Source organism: Salvia splendens, chromosome 19 (genome assembly GCF_004379255.2).
Source record: "Salvia splendens isolate huo1 chromosome 19, SspV2, whole genome shotgun sequence".
Classification (NCBI taxonomy): Eukaryota; Viridiplantae; Streptophyta; class Magnoliopsida; order Lamiales; family Lamiaceae; genus Salvia; species Salvia splendens.
Genome location: NC_056050.1, coordinates 24,360,241 through 24,375,273, shown reverse-complemented (window position 1 = coordinate 24,375,273; position 15,033 = coordinate 24,360,241). Strand labels below are relative to the sequence as shown.

The 15,033-nt window shown below is 35.6% G+C and overlaps 1 protein-coding gene and 1 pseudogene across 1 annotated transcript; one reads left to right on the top strand and one right to left on the bottom strand.

Annotated features, from left to right (window-relative positions):
* Nucleotides 1-552: 552 nt before the first annotated feature.
* Nucleotides 553-5,565, bottom strand: LOC121779529 (importin subunit beta-1-like). The gene is made up of 3 exons (XM_042176862.1): nt 5,400-5,565; nt 1,795-4,218; nt 553-1,698 (listed from the first exon to the last, which is right to left on the bottom strand). Exons 2-3 carry the CDS (start codon nt 4,209-4,211, stop codon nt 1,500-1,502), a joined length of 2,616 nt encoding a protein of 871 aa, XP_042032796.1. The 5' UTR covers nt 4,212-4,218; nt 5,400-5,565; the 3' UTR covers nt 553-1,499.
* Nucleotides 5,566-11,978: 6,413 nt separating this feature from the next.
* On the top strand, nt 11,979-15,020 carry LOC121778760 (annotated as a pseudogene).
* Nucleotides 15,021-15,033: the final 13 nt, after the last annotated feature.

The following is a 15,033-nucleotide window of genomic DNA, read 5'->3' as shown; positions in this document are numbered from 1 at the left end:
CTAATGTGATGAGTGCTTGGATTTCTTGAATTCAATAAAACTATATATATGGTTTCTCTTATTCAAGATTTAGGAGGAAAGGCAGCCTTTTTATAAGCACCAGTGGCTATGATATGTGTGTGATTTTTGTGGGTTTGCCACCCATCCCCAATGGCTTATACAATCATGATGAAATGCATTACCAAAATGTAAGTCAACTTCACTATGTGCATGTTACATCATGAATTCATTACATACATGTATATGCAATGTATACAATTTTGTGGCAAAAAATCTCTTGGAAATTTCAAATCTTATGGCTTTTTTGAAGTTTTTTACTTCTGTGATTTTCCAACTTTTTCTTAAGTCGATCACCCTTTTTCATTTTTATGTTTGTGTTGGAACTTATAATGCTAGAATTTTCTCAAAGTCATGAATTGCATCTAAAAGTATGAATAGGGGTAGAAAATCATTTGAGATGACATGAATTTCTCAAAAGTGGCCATATCCACAAGAAAATTAATGAACAAGATTTGCACTTGAGAGCGAGCAGTAAAATGTAATACAAAAAAATAATACAAAAGCAAACATATGTTATATAACGAAGGCATAAATAAGAGATGAATACAACAAGGCCACAAATACGTTGCCTTTGGATGATAAAACAAAACAACTGAAACTGATTCTTCAATCCTATACCAAAATATCATCAACACTTCATGACATTTCCCACTCTTGCAACTTCGCAGTCGCAGCAAAATATATAGATTTTACATATTCAAAAGCAAGATTGAAGAAGAATCTGTACCAGACCAGTAGAAAATCACGAGTTTTTCTCCTCGTGCACAGACGGAAATTCGACTCTAAATGATGACCTGTGAAACGCCTACGGACTAATGAAAAATGTATGCAAATGAAATGTGACCTAATATTGGAGTAGTGACAGAACCTCATGCAATTTTCTAGATGAATGAAATGAATGAGCAACGGACTGCTATATGAGTTTGGAATGTTTATGCATGAAAAATGTATGGATATGTAAAAAAAGAAGAAGAAAAAGTGGGTATGATAGCTTGACTTCAAATTAATCACAGAAACAATAGCTGTGAGCTGATGCAGCGACCAGGGTGATCCGGGAGCTTTTTCAGAACACCCAAGAAAAGTAGCCCGTATCGACCATGCAACATAGTTTTAGTCTGCTCAGCCCATTAACAAGCATCCATACCCAGCACAAAATTGGTATTTAGACCTACAAGTCCTCCTGAAGAATTCAGAGAAGCCACCATCACCGACTACCCCCCACCCCACCCCACCACCACAACCCAAGGCAAAAGGAACCCCGACCCAACCCGACCTGACCTAACCTGACCCCATGATGCTTATGCATGAGTTAGTGACAACAGAAATGCTTCTGTTGTCAGAAGGTATGACCAAACATGACATGACTATCCCAACCTTGACCCTGACTCGACACGACCATATGCATGCAGGTAAAGTAATATGCACCAAGTGAAACCGCCTCAAACAGATATGGCACGGCTAATAGCCAATCTGGCCCACTCAGCAGATTCCTTAATCAAATGGTCGTCTGAGGACAAACATTCATTCAGGAAGTCTTTGCTCGACACAGATTGTTGAATCAGAGAAGCAGCATTACTTCCCAGGGTGTCTGCAAGATCTCCAAGGACACCAATAGCAGTTTTCATCACAATATCATCCCTGAGTAAAAAAAAAATAATGCAATCAGAAAATAATTGCGAAAAAGAAAAACAAACAAAAAGAGTAAGTAGCAAAACTAGATAAATGTATACTTACATATCCTTTTCTATGTAAATACTATCCAGGAATTGCAAGATGTGAGGTGCATATGGTATCAGGAGTTGGGTTTTAGGTGAGTTCTTGAAGCCCTGAAATATCCCTGAATATGCCTCCAGAATTCCATTTCTCAGAGAGTTTGTGTATTCAATCATTTCATCATCAACACTGGATGTATGGGCAGACAACTCTGCAGCACTCTGCAGCATGGGCATGGCATACATCAAATACTTCTCGAAGTTCTCGCCTATTGCTAGAGCTATATCTCCAAAGCATGAAAATATTGGAGGCTTCACAGACTGGTGCAACTGATTGCTTGACAAGTCCTTCAGTAGCTGCGTCATGATACCATCACAGTAAGCCAGCACCTTATCATCCAACGCCCTGCAGATATCCCCAACAATACCAACAGTGACAGCACAGACCTGGTATTCCTCAAAGTTCTGAAGACCCATGTCCAAATACTTGTAAAAGTCTGGCATGTACTTTGCAAAGTTTGGCCCTGTTGCATAAGCAAGTGCACCAATGGAAAGCATTGCTTCCTCATGTACAGTGGCATTTCTACAGGCAAAGACTCGAAGAAGAAGATTCATTATCTGATCTGAATATTGCAGTAAGGCATACTTCATAGGTTCTGATGCCCCTAGTTTCTGTATGATGACTTGCAGGCACCCACAAAGAAGGCCTTGCAATTCAGTCTGCTTCTCCCTCTCATCCGACGAAAGCTTTTGAGCCTCAAGGGTTTTGTGAAGCTCCGTCATAATGACTTGAACAAGTTCCACTACTAAGCGAGCTGTTTCCTCAGTAGAGCTCCTCACTACTTCATTCAGTGTTTCATAGGCAGCTGTCCTAAGTCGAGACTCGCCTGCATCTTCTCTATGAGTGGCATTAAGAAGAGACTGCACAATTTCTTGGAAATAAGGTGTTAATGGTGATGTTGGACCAACATCCTCATAACCTTGGGCCAGAAAATAAAGAGCACCACAAGCTTTTTCAGCAACATTTGGAGCATCTTTCATGCTCTGCAAGAGAACTGTGATAATCTGTTGACAGTTGGATGGGGTAATAATGGGAGTCGCCAAAGTGGAGCCATGAAGAAACTCAAATATCCTCCCAAGGGTCCAGGCAGTTGTGTCCTTCACATGACTACTTGGATCTTTAGTCAAGGCAGTGAGCATGAAACCAAGGGCAACATTAACAATAGGGGTTAATTTGTCTGGTGATGGGCCCTCCAATATTGAGCCAAATGCATAAGTGGCCGCTTCTCTTTGCCTCCAATCACCTTTTGTAATATTTTCTTCAATAAATGGCATGACAAGTGGTACAATGTCATCCCCCACTGTCCGGGCAACTAAGCCAAGACAAGTACCACCAGCCATTGCAAGATTCCAGGCACCTTCATCCTGATCCTGATCCTCTTCTTGCTTGAGAAGTGTCTCCAACAGCAAGGGAACAAGAGCAGGGAGTGCCTGCTTGATGAAATAGTAGCAGGGAACATCTGAATCTGCGGTGAAATCACCTCCATAATCGTCCAGTATATCAATTTCCTCATCACATATTGAGCTCCAAAATTCAATTGCCTGGAGAGCAACTGGTTCTTCATCATCACGGACAGCCTTGGATGTGATGTTAAAGATGTCTTGTATATATGGAGCTAGTTTTTCATAATATGTGGAGCCAATTGAGACCAAACACTCATATGCCGCCTGCCGGATTTTCACTTCTGGAGAAAGTGTGGCCTCACAAACAACTCTCATTATGTAATCCCTCTCCATATCATTTGAAAAGTTAGCCTGGGAAAATCCAATAGCATTATATAAAGCTCTTGTGGATGCAAGCCGGACCTCAATATTAGCTTCATTGGCATTCATACCTTGAACAACAGCTGTCAGTATCTTATTCACTTGATCCTGATCAATTGTCTCCGGAGCTACTTCTTCGCACAAGTATCCAAGAGTTTCAATCGTAGCCTGCTTAACATGAGGTGGAACCTGATGAACATTTGATAGGAGAGACCCAACAAGCTCAGGCCATTGCTTCTGTGGCAGCTCAATGCCTGCAACCTTCGCAATCACTTGTGAAGCAGTTGACCTAACATCACTAGCAGTAGATGATAGGGTCTGCAATAAGCATGCCTTTATCTGACTCTTCACAGAAACATCTAATGACAACCACCTTTGGACGAGCTCATATTTTCTGTGCTGCTCCTTCGCATCCAAAGCATTTTTTAAAACCAAACCAGCAAGTTTACGACTGTCAACAGGCTTCTCTTCACTAGCAAGCTCTACAGAAAGGGATAGGAGGAAAGCCGGGAGGTTTTGCTCCTGAAATTGTTTCAAATTCTCTTCGGCATGCTTTCTTACTGTTGAATCAACTGACTGTGCACTTAGAAGGATCTGAGTGACTTCCATAGCCATATCCTACCTGTCAATACCAAAACATATTAATTCAAATAACATGATGAAGTGATAAGTTGCTGTGTATTACGCCAGTTTGAAACTTTCACCGTACTAAAAGTACATAGTTACATCAGAAAATACTCCTAGTGAACACGGTAGGAAATAAACAACACAAAGCATCAACTTTAAGACATAAATAAATGGTCGAGTAAGAAGCATGTTCCAGTAAAAAGGAATAATTGACACAAAGTCACGCAGATGAAATAACTCTCTAATAGTTGTCACTAAGTAAGTTTGTGACACCAGACTGAAACATATCCAAACAAATCTCTCTTAATCCAACAATTATATCTCAAAATAAAACAAGTTGTTCACTACAGTCTACCCCAAAGTGCACAAGACCTATCATTATAGTACTCCCACCAAAATCCACCCAGTTTAATAAAGGTTATATAATTCACTATAGTCAATTTATGGGGACACAAAACAACACAAAAGCATTATACATCAAGACAAAAAAAATGGTTGATTAATAAATATATTTACATAAAACCATAATCAAACAACACAAAGTCCCACTGACTAAATAACTCTCTCATGGAAGTTACTAAGTTGGACTTTAGGTAGCTGTTCCAGCTGCGGAAGCTGGCACCAGAGTGAAACAGATCCAAAGAAAACTCCCTAAATCCAATAATATATACTTATATGTCAAATAAAGCAAGCTATTCACTACAGTCTATCCCAAACTGCACAAACCTATCATAACAGTATTGCCACCAAAATCAACCCAGTAATGGAGGTTCCATCAATCAAATGAAAGCATAAATATAACATAAAAAAGAGTAACATCAGCTACACACTGGAAAAAGAAAACACCTTCAGTCCGATACATCAAAATAGACTCAATAATTAACAATCGCAATCTCATTATTTTTTTTATTAGCTATATAAGAGATCATGACTTTTTCCAACCTTAAGGATTTTCAACTACGCAACCAGATCGCCCCAACACGCAGATCCAGTAATCCCCCAATTGGGCAAAACGCCTATCAAACTTCCACTTTCATTTTCGAAAATAAAAAAAACATTTCCACTTTCATTTCACCATAAAATTTAATCTTGGATTACTCAACCAACATAATATAGTTTAATACCAAAAGACAAAAGGAAAATGAGCTCGAAATCGAAGCAATAACGTGGAATCACCTGGGGAAAAAGTCGAGGAGGGGAGAGAGCGAATGAAGAGTTCACTCCTGGATCGTATTAATTCAAAAGCGGCGCCTCCTGAAACCCTAAACAGGGAGTTTTAGAGAGAGAAAGTGGAGTCTCTGTGTGTGCGTTTTGAGAGAGAAAATTCGTAAAGTTGAATGATTGAATTAAAGTGAACTAAATACAAGTAATAATAATAATAATAATAATAATAATAATAATAATAATAATAATAATAATAATAATAATAATAATAATAATAATAATAATAATAGTAAGATTTAATATTAATATTAATACTAATAATAAGGAGTACTAGTGTTAATATGCTTTTTCTAGGGCAATTATTGTATGCGGAACCGAGCAGGTAAATAATACGTCTGCATCGTGTGGGCTCCACCTAATGAAGATTTGATTTTCCCCTAACTATACTATTCTATTTTTCTTAAATTCGATTTTCAAATAATTTAAAAACTTATCTTTTGTCTTCACTTTATCGTTCGTTGGTGACATATTTTTTATTTTTGGTGACATACATAGTTGCTTAGTGTATGACTGTATTATCTATACTAATCTAAATTGCAAGTTTGATGAAAAGTCATTAATACCCTTTTTGGAGGGAAAATTGAAAGACGAGGTGTCTTCTATTCAAAAACAATTTTTTAAGGCAAAAACAATTTTTTAAGGCAAAACAACTGGACAAATAATAGCCCAATAAAATGCTAACTTCTTGAAGAAGTGTTAAAACACATTTAAATAGTGCACTACCGTTAACTTTTTTTATAATTAAGTTATTAAATTTATATATTAATTAGCCTTATATTTGAGTTAAATTGGAATTGTGCTAGAGAGTTTAGTTTGTCTTCCATTTATTTAAGTTAAAATTGAGATTTAATCATTTATTGCAATACTTTTTAATATAAAGAGTAGTGTAAATTCTCACATTATTCAAAACAAACAAGATGCATAAAATATTATCGTTATTTTAAGTGATAGTAGTAATTTACTTTTTATACGTATATGTGGCGGGAAGTAAGAAACTTATTCTTTCAAATATAAAAAATTCATTTAGTCTTTGGAAATGTATATCAAGTTATGCTATGGTCTGAAATTAAAAGAAAGAAATAAACAGTCATCTAAAATGTGATTATTGGATAATACAAATTTTCTAACTTGACTTCTCAAAGAAGTTTTAAATTTATATGATTTAAATTATTCATATATTTAATGTGGATATGTTTAATAGTCCATATATTTTTTTTCAAATTAATTTTTTATAAATTAAGCTATTAAATTTATATATTAATTTACCTTTTATTTGGATTAATGACTTGCATAGCACTTTCAATAAACATCTTTACTCACACATATTTTCTTTATTTGTATATCTTATTCTAATTAATTCATAGTCTTTGATCATTAGTCACACATCTTATTTTTGTCATTAATTTTATTGTTTTTACTTCACTTAAATTATAAATTAAAATTGCACAAATGTTTCATTCACTGGGGAGTAGTAAATTCTTCATTTTGAGTGAGACAAGATAAGTACATTTCTGTTTTTTTAAATCTCCATATTTCTTTCAATTCTTATTTTCTATATATTTATTATATTTTATATTCATTATTTGAAACTCTTATGTCCCGTGCATAGCTCGAATGTTAATACTAGTTCTTATATAATTTTATCTTTCGTCTAATGTTTCTTCTAATGAATTATCGAACAACATCACTTAATACTCTTAAAAACATTAACTTATTTTGTTTTATTGTAGTACTTATTTATAAAATAAAGTAAATCTCCATCAATTACTCACGACTTTATTACACTTTCCCCACTATATTTACTTTTACTCGGACCGTATTAATAATACGTCGTATTAGTAAATGAGAATGATACAAAATAAAAACCGCAATATTATTAATTATAGATGGTTTATGCACTTGTTAGATGTCTTTTATGAATATTTATCATTGTTAATTATCGAAACGACGTTGAAGACTTATTGATACATACCGAACTGAAAAATGACGTTAATTATATATGTGTTGACGTCTATTAGTCGAAAAAAGTTGCATGGATGTAATTATTTGATTTGTATTCTTCATTTATACCAAAGAGAGATTATTTAGATTCAACACGTCCAGAGTTGAAGATGATCGATGTGTTTTCTGCATGGAAGGACCTCGAGATAGTAGAACACCTCTTCTTTTTGTTGCAAGGTGTCTAGCAACCTTTGGTACTATTGTTGCGGCATATGGAATATCTCGATTTGTATGCCCAAGGAGCTGATGGTTGTCTGCTCTTTTGGCTTGGTGCTCCATTCCGAAGATTTCAATGACCTTGTTTTGTGTTATGGCGTGGTCTATTTTGGACATCCCAAACAAGGTTGTTTTCCAAAACCTTTTATCATATTGGGATTTAAAGAAGAAAAGGTTGATTTGGAGACTTGGAACGAGGATGAAAGGATGATCCCCAAATTTTCCATTTTCACTAGAACACTTCCTAAGAACTTGATTGATTGGTCCGGCTAAACGAACACACAAGAGGTAGTGTAGGTTTGATCTCTTGTGTTTTTTTTCTTAGTCTGCTCCTTTGACGGTTGGTTGTGGTTTGCCTTGGCTCGTTTCTTTCTTCGGTGTTATGGTTGTTCGCTCCGCTGCAACCTCTTTCTCACTTGGGCTTATGTTAGGCTTAGCTTGGTGGTTAGGTCGTGGTTCCTGGGTGTGTTTTGAGACTTGGTTATTGCTTTCTCCCGTATGCTGTTGTTACATCTGTGTTGTTTTATTGTGTCTGATTGTTGTTTGACTTTCCAGAGTAGTTTTGTTGCAACTCTCATCTTTCAAGGGGTTTGAGCTCTTTATATTATGCATCAAAAAAAATCTAGAATCGTGTTTTGTCCATAAAGAGCATTTAAGGGGTTTGAGCTCTTTGTATTATGCATCAAAAAAAAAATCTAGAATCGTGTTTTGTCCATAAAGAGCATTGAACTATAGTATCATGAGAATTAAATATGACGTAGTAACGTGTTATATTGAAAACATTGATGAAAAAGATTGAAAATAAACTCCATCTAAAAAGAATGAGGGCCAGAGAAATCAACAAAGATATACAATTCGAATTCTTGGTGCTAAGGCAATCAAAGAGTTTGAATTCCAGGATTCATCTTCGTAGTAAAGTCAAGTCTCATTGCTAAGGCTATTCAACATGACATATCTTGGTGTTTGAGATTGAGAGGCGCATCATCTTGTTGGAATGCCAATAAACCCAGACTGAGATTTACAAATTCAAAGTCTATCAACTAACTGCAATTATCATGAACAACAAATACTCATCCGTCTCACTTTAAATGATTCATATTCCTTTTTAGATCGTCCTACCAGTGGATCATTTCCTACATATGAACTGCATTAGGGGCCAAGGTTCTCTTCACAAGTTAGATTTGTTGAGAATTAAATTTGTTAATACTGAATACGTGGGAAATTATATGATACACACCCTAAGCACGTTCAGCGTTGTTTGTTCTGATTCTAGTGCATTAAAAAATATTACTATTAAAATTTTTAATTTCACAAAATACTACTATTAAAATATTACTAAAAATCAAAGCTCGATTTGTTATTTTATTAATTTATTTGAAGTTATAGAGAAATCGAGCATATCGAGTTTGATTTTTATGAATTTTGTGAAATTAAAATTTACAATAACATTTTTTAATGAACTAGAATCAAACTAAATATATGAAACAAAATAAACAACGCTAAACGTGCTTCAAACAAATGTGGTACTAACATCAGGTGCTCACATAAAATATGTACCATATCATTTCTCTACATATATATTTATATTTTATTTTTAAATTTAATATAATGATATTGTTTCTTACTACTATATTACCTTTCGCCCGCTATATATTATCTACTTTGACTAAGACAATATTTAATAATATACATCGTATATGAGAATTATAAAGAATAAAAGTTGCAATATTATTAATTATAGATGACCTATGCACTTGTTAGATTTTTTTACGAATGATTTTCACTTGCATCGTGCTTATCATTGATAATTATCGGAATTGAACAACGTTAAAGACCTATTGATACATATCGAATTGAAAATTACGTTAATTATGTGCTGAATTATTGATGTCTATTAGTAAAAAAAGTGAGATGTATATAATTATTTCATTTATATTCTTCAATTTCTTATGTCTCTATTACAACCGATCCACTTTTTTTATTGACAAATGAAAAAAAGGACTTAAGGTAAAGAATTGATGAGCAAAACAGTATTATATTAAAGATAACTCAAAAAACCAATAAAACCAACGCAACAACAAATACATGATAAAATAACAACATGAAAACTAGAAAATATATCTATCTTGAAGGTTCACACGTGGAGCCACACTATTTTGTTAATAAAATAATAAGTATTTTATGAAGAAATGTATCAACACATATGATAATTAATATTGATAGAATGCTTTCAAACCTTATATAATTTCATTTCTAAAAAAAGCATCCATAAAAAAAGATACTATATTTCAAAGGGTCGGCACTACTATATATTATGTCCAACTAATCTTGTCCCATCATTCCACCGTCATTCCTTGCTTTATTCCATTGAATTCATATAACCAATAATAATATTTTAACTATGTGGAACAAATTTTCTATGTACTTTATTACTTTACAAATATTATGTGTGGTTACTCGTTGTTTTTTAATTAACATAATTCAAATTTTTGTCAAATAACATTTTTTAATAAAAAATAGCATTTCAATTGAATTTCGTTGGTCAATAAATCAAAGTCTCAAAGTTTCAAAGTCTATAATCTAATGGGAATTAAATTCAAACATATTTTTGGAAAACTATGAATACAGATAATATATTTCTACAAAAGAATCTGAGTTTTATGACAACAATTAATTTCATGCCATATTTTCATCACATTCGAATTTCTATAGTCAAAATTCAACATAATAAGTACCCATATTTAAAGCTAACGTCGATATTTTTCCAATGCATGATCGAATTGTGTGCACTGGCGTATACACGGTAACAAGGGGGTACAACTGTACCCCCAAAACTGTGGTGTTTAATAGTACTATATGTAGTCTTACATAAACAAAAGCTGTCGATGACCCAGTGGTAAGAACGCTCGTCTCGAAGGCATTGGCTTGAGTTCGAGCCTTCTCACTTAACTTTTTTTCTTCCGATTAACTTTGTTTAAATACATACCACTCTCTTTTTCAATTTAATTTTGTTATCAATCCGTTAAATAGTTTATTTTTAGTAAATACATATATGACTAATATAAAGCAAACTTTAATAATTGTTTACAATAAATTCAAGTTTAATTACTAACATGAAAGTATCATAAATTAGTAATTATAACACTCATCTCATAATATTCATATCTATATAATACTATAATCCTAAGTAACAAAACATAAATATTTGTATTTCAAATGCATAATTCATCGTCTAAGTGACACTATAAAATAATTTATTTATTTTTTAATAACTTTTATAATAAAAAAATATAAAAAACTATATTTTAAATAATAGAACAATTGATAAAATAAAACAAAGAGAAAAAAAATCAGTCATGTTTTGAAATTTTAAATCTGAATGGAATTATTTTTTGCTTTTGCACCCCCAGATTGAAAATATTGGATCCGTCACTGATTGTGTGTCGTGGATTTATAGATAATTAATTCTAAAACATAGATATTGTGTTTGGAGTTCCTTTCACACGTTATTATTTTAGTGCATGTTGTTAGAAAATATAATGCGAAAATAAAATATTAATAATTAAAGAATTTTTCCGTTAAAGATTGTATTTATGTTTGAGTATTGTTCATATAGGGAATTAAGACATAATCCTAATCTTATTAGATATCCATACAAGGTGACATGTATTATGTATAGATAAAATCTGATTATTAGTTTAAATAATATCTATTTCTATCTTGTATATATATAAAATGTAATAATTAATTTAAATATATCTATTCCTATCTTCTTGGATTTGAGTATATCTTCCGACATGTCTATACATCACATTGAAAAACTTCAAATTAAAGTATTTATTTTAGTAAGTTTCTGAAGTTCATATGTTTTTATATGAGATGTTTTTTGACAAGGGACGCAAGTACGTAACATAGTAACTGTTAATTAAAAAACATGAATTTGAATAAAAACAAAACCCAGATAGATTAATAAGAAAAATAAATGTATATATATATCAAATAAAAGTTTAGTTGTGACTGTGAATCTTGATTGACATTCCATGAATTATTACTGAATATAAATAGTAATAAGTTCGATATTTATCGTTCAAATTATAATTTGATCATTCCGGAACCTGATTAGTCCAGGTAATCACGGGTGACGTGTGATCCATGCGCCATGGCTCTATATATATTGCCGCGAACTCCACAATTTTCATCAACGATTCTTCCGATTTCGTAACTAGAAACAGAAGAGAAAAATCAAACAGCGTAAATAGGTGAAAGCCAAGGCCAACTGTAATTCTATTTCTACACATTGTTGAGCTTGAAGCAATGGCTGGTGCGTGGGAGCGGCGACGAGCTTCCTTTGTCGTCTTCGCCTTCGTTCTGATCGGTGAGTATGTAGTTTGCGGAATTTTCTGTTTCAGCGCAATTGTTGGAATTTTTTAAGTCTGCAGATTTCATTGTTTGATTTGCTGCATTTTTTGAAGTTATTTTGTGTGTCGAGAATAGGTGATATCTATAGGATTGTTTTTAAGCTTATGTTTTAGCATTGCTATATTCGTAAATTTTTCTATTTCTGCTTTTTGTTCGGCAATTGTGTTTCATATTTCCGTCGAGAATGATGATCTGTATAGGAACAATTTCAGCTTAGATTTTGTGATTTTATTGCTTATGTATTGCTGGCCACCAATTATGAACTTCAGTAGAGCTCTTTTTCTGTGTGTTTGTGTGCATTGTGCAACATATTCGTATTCGGTTAGTTAGATTATCATCTGCGATTTCCACCCCGAAATTCAGATAATTTTGGCTCTGTTTCATACGAAAAATTGTCACATTTGTATTTAATCGTGGTTTAGTGCGGTTTGTTGGGATAAATGTGTTGATATGATATTTATTCTTTGAAACAGGCAGTTTTTTCGCATTTTCGATAGCCAAAGAAGAGGCTACCAAACTCGGAACAGTTATCGGGATAGACCTGGGTACAACTTATTCATGTGTTGGGGTTTACAAAAACGGACATGTTGAAATTATAGCGAATGATCAAGGTAACCGTATTACCCCATCTTGGGTTGCATTCACCGACAGTGAGAGGTTGATCGGTGAGGCTGCAAAGAATCAAGCAGCTGTTAATCCTGAGAGGACAATCTTCGATGTCAAGAGACTCATTGGAAGAAAGTAATTTCTCCTACTTTTCTTCTAATCTACCTTTGTATAATGGTCAAGTAATTAGATGATTTCATGACTTGTGTTCATGACCTGGCTGTTATTTAGGTTTGAGGATAAAGAAGTTCAAAGGGACATGAAGCTTGCCCCTTACAAGATAGTGAACAAGGATGGGAAGCCTTACATTGAAGTCGACGTGAAGGATGGTGAGAAAAAGGTGTTCAGCCCTGAGGAGATCAGGGCCATGATTTTGGTGAAGATGAAGGAGACAGCTGAGGCTTACCTTGGAAAGAAATCAAGGATGCTGTGGTCACCGTCCCTGGTATATTTTTGCCCTCAGGGAGATTTTTGGATGTGGTTTGATCGTTTTATGGCTGATTTTGTTTATGTGTGATTGTCATTTTGCAGCGTACTTCAATGATGCACAAAGGCAGGCCACAAAAGATGCTGGCACAATTGCTGGGCTGAATGTTGTGAGGATTATCAATGAACCAACTGCTGCAGCATTGCATACGGTTTGGATAAGAAAGGTGGCGAGAAGAACATTCTTGTGTTTGACCTTGGTGGTGGAACATTCGATGTCAGCATCTTGACCATTGATAATGGGGTTTTTGAGGTTCTTGCTACAAATGGAGACACTCACTTGGGAGGTATAGACTGAATATGGTGAAGCATTGCTGGTTCCATATAATGTAATACTACTATCGTATAGCGACTAATCGACATGTTTGGCTGTCGCTGCAGGTGAGGATTTTGATCAGAGAATCATGGAATACTTCATTAAGCTGGTGAAGAAGAAGCACGGAAAGGACATCAGCAAGGACAACAGGGCACTCGGGAAGCTGAGGAGGGAGTGTGAGCGCGCTAAGAGAGCCTTGAGCAGTCAGCACCAGGTCCGAGTAGAGATCGAGTCCCTCTTCGACGGAGTTGATTTCTCTGAGCCTCTGACCAGAGCCCCTTTTGAGGAATTGAACAACGATCTGTTTAGGAAGACCATGGGCCCTGTTAAGAGGGCCATGGACGACGCTGGTTTGGAGAAACCGCCAGATTGATGAGATCGTCCTTGTTGGTGGAAGCACCAGGATTCCCAAGATTCAGCAGCTTCTCAAGGACTTCTTCGATGGCAAGGAGCCTAACAAGGGTGTCAACCCCGACGAGGCCGTTGCTTTCGGTGCTGCTGTGCAAGGTGGAATCCTCAGCGGAGAGGGAGGTGATGAAACCAAAAGTGAGGAATGCTCTTTTCGTGGTTTTACTTTTGCAGTTTTGGATGTTGCGGATTTTTAACAAAATGCATATGAATCAGATATTCTGCTGTTGGATGTGGCGCCATTGACCTTCGGCATTGAAACCGTCGGAGGAGTGATGACAAAATTGATCCCAAGAAACACCGTTATCCCAACCAAGAAATCCCAAGTTTTCACCACCTATCAAGATCAACAAACCACCGTAACCATTCAGGTATATTATTAGATTCCACTCTTGTTATTTCTTAGATGAAATAAGATTCTGTAAGCAAATCTTGATGATTGTTACACTGGTGTGTTTCATAGGTTTTTGAGGGTGAAAGAAGTCTTACCAAGGACTGTAGGTTGCTCGGCAAGTTCGACTTGACTGGCATCCCACTGGCACCAAGGTTCGTTTAATCGTCTCTCTCCCTCCCTCCCTCCCTCCCTCCCTCTTATCTATATCTAGTAAGACTATTCCATTCAATGTGTAATGGCATTGTTTGTGAACAGAGGTACGCCACAGATTGAAGTGACGTTCGAGGTGGACGCGAACGGCATTCTGAACGTGAAGGCAGAAGACAAGGCCTCAGGGCGGTCGGAGAAGATCACCATCACGAATGACAAGGGCCGTCTAAGCCAGGAGGAGATCGACCGGATGGTGAGGGAGGCGGAGGAGTTTGCCGACGAAGACAAGAAGGTGAAGGAGAGGATCGACGCCACGAACATCCTGGAGACGTACGTTTACAACATGAGAAACCAGATCAACGACAAGGACAAGTTGGAGGCCGAAGAGAAGGAGAAGGTGGAGGCCGCGACGAAGGAGGCGCTGGAGTGGATGGACGACAACCAGAGCGCCGAGAAGGAGGAGTATGAGAAGAAGCTCAAGGAGGTGGAGGCTGTGTGCAATCCCATCATCACCGCAGTTTACCAGAGGTCTGGTGGTGCCGCTGGCGCCTCTGCCGAGGACCACGATGAACTGTAAATGATTTTTTTCT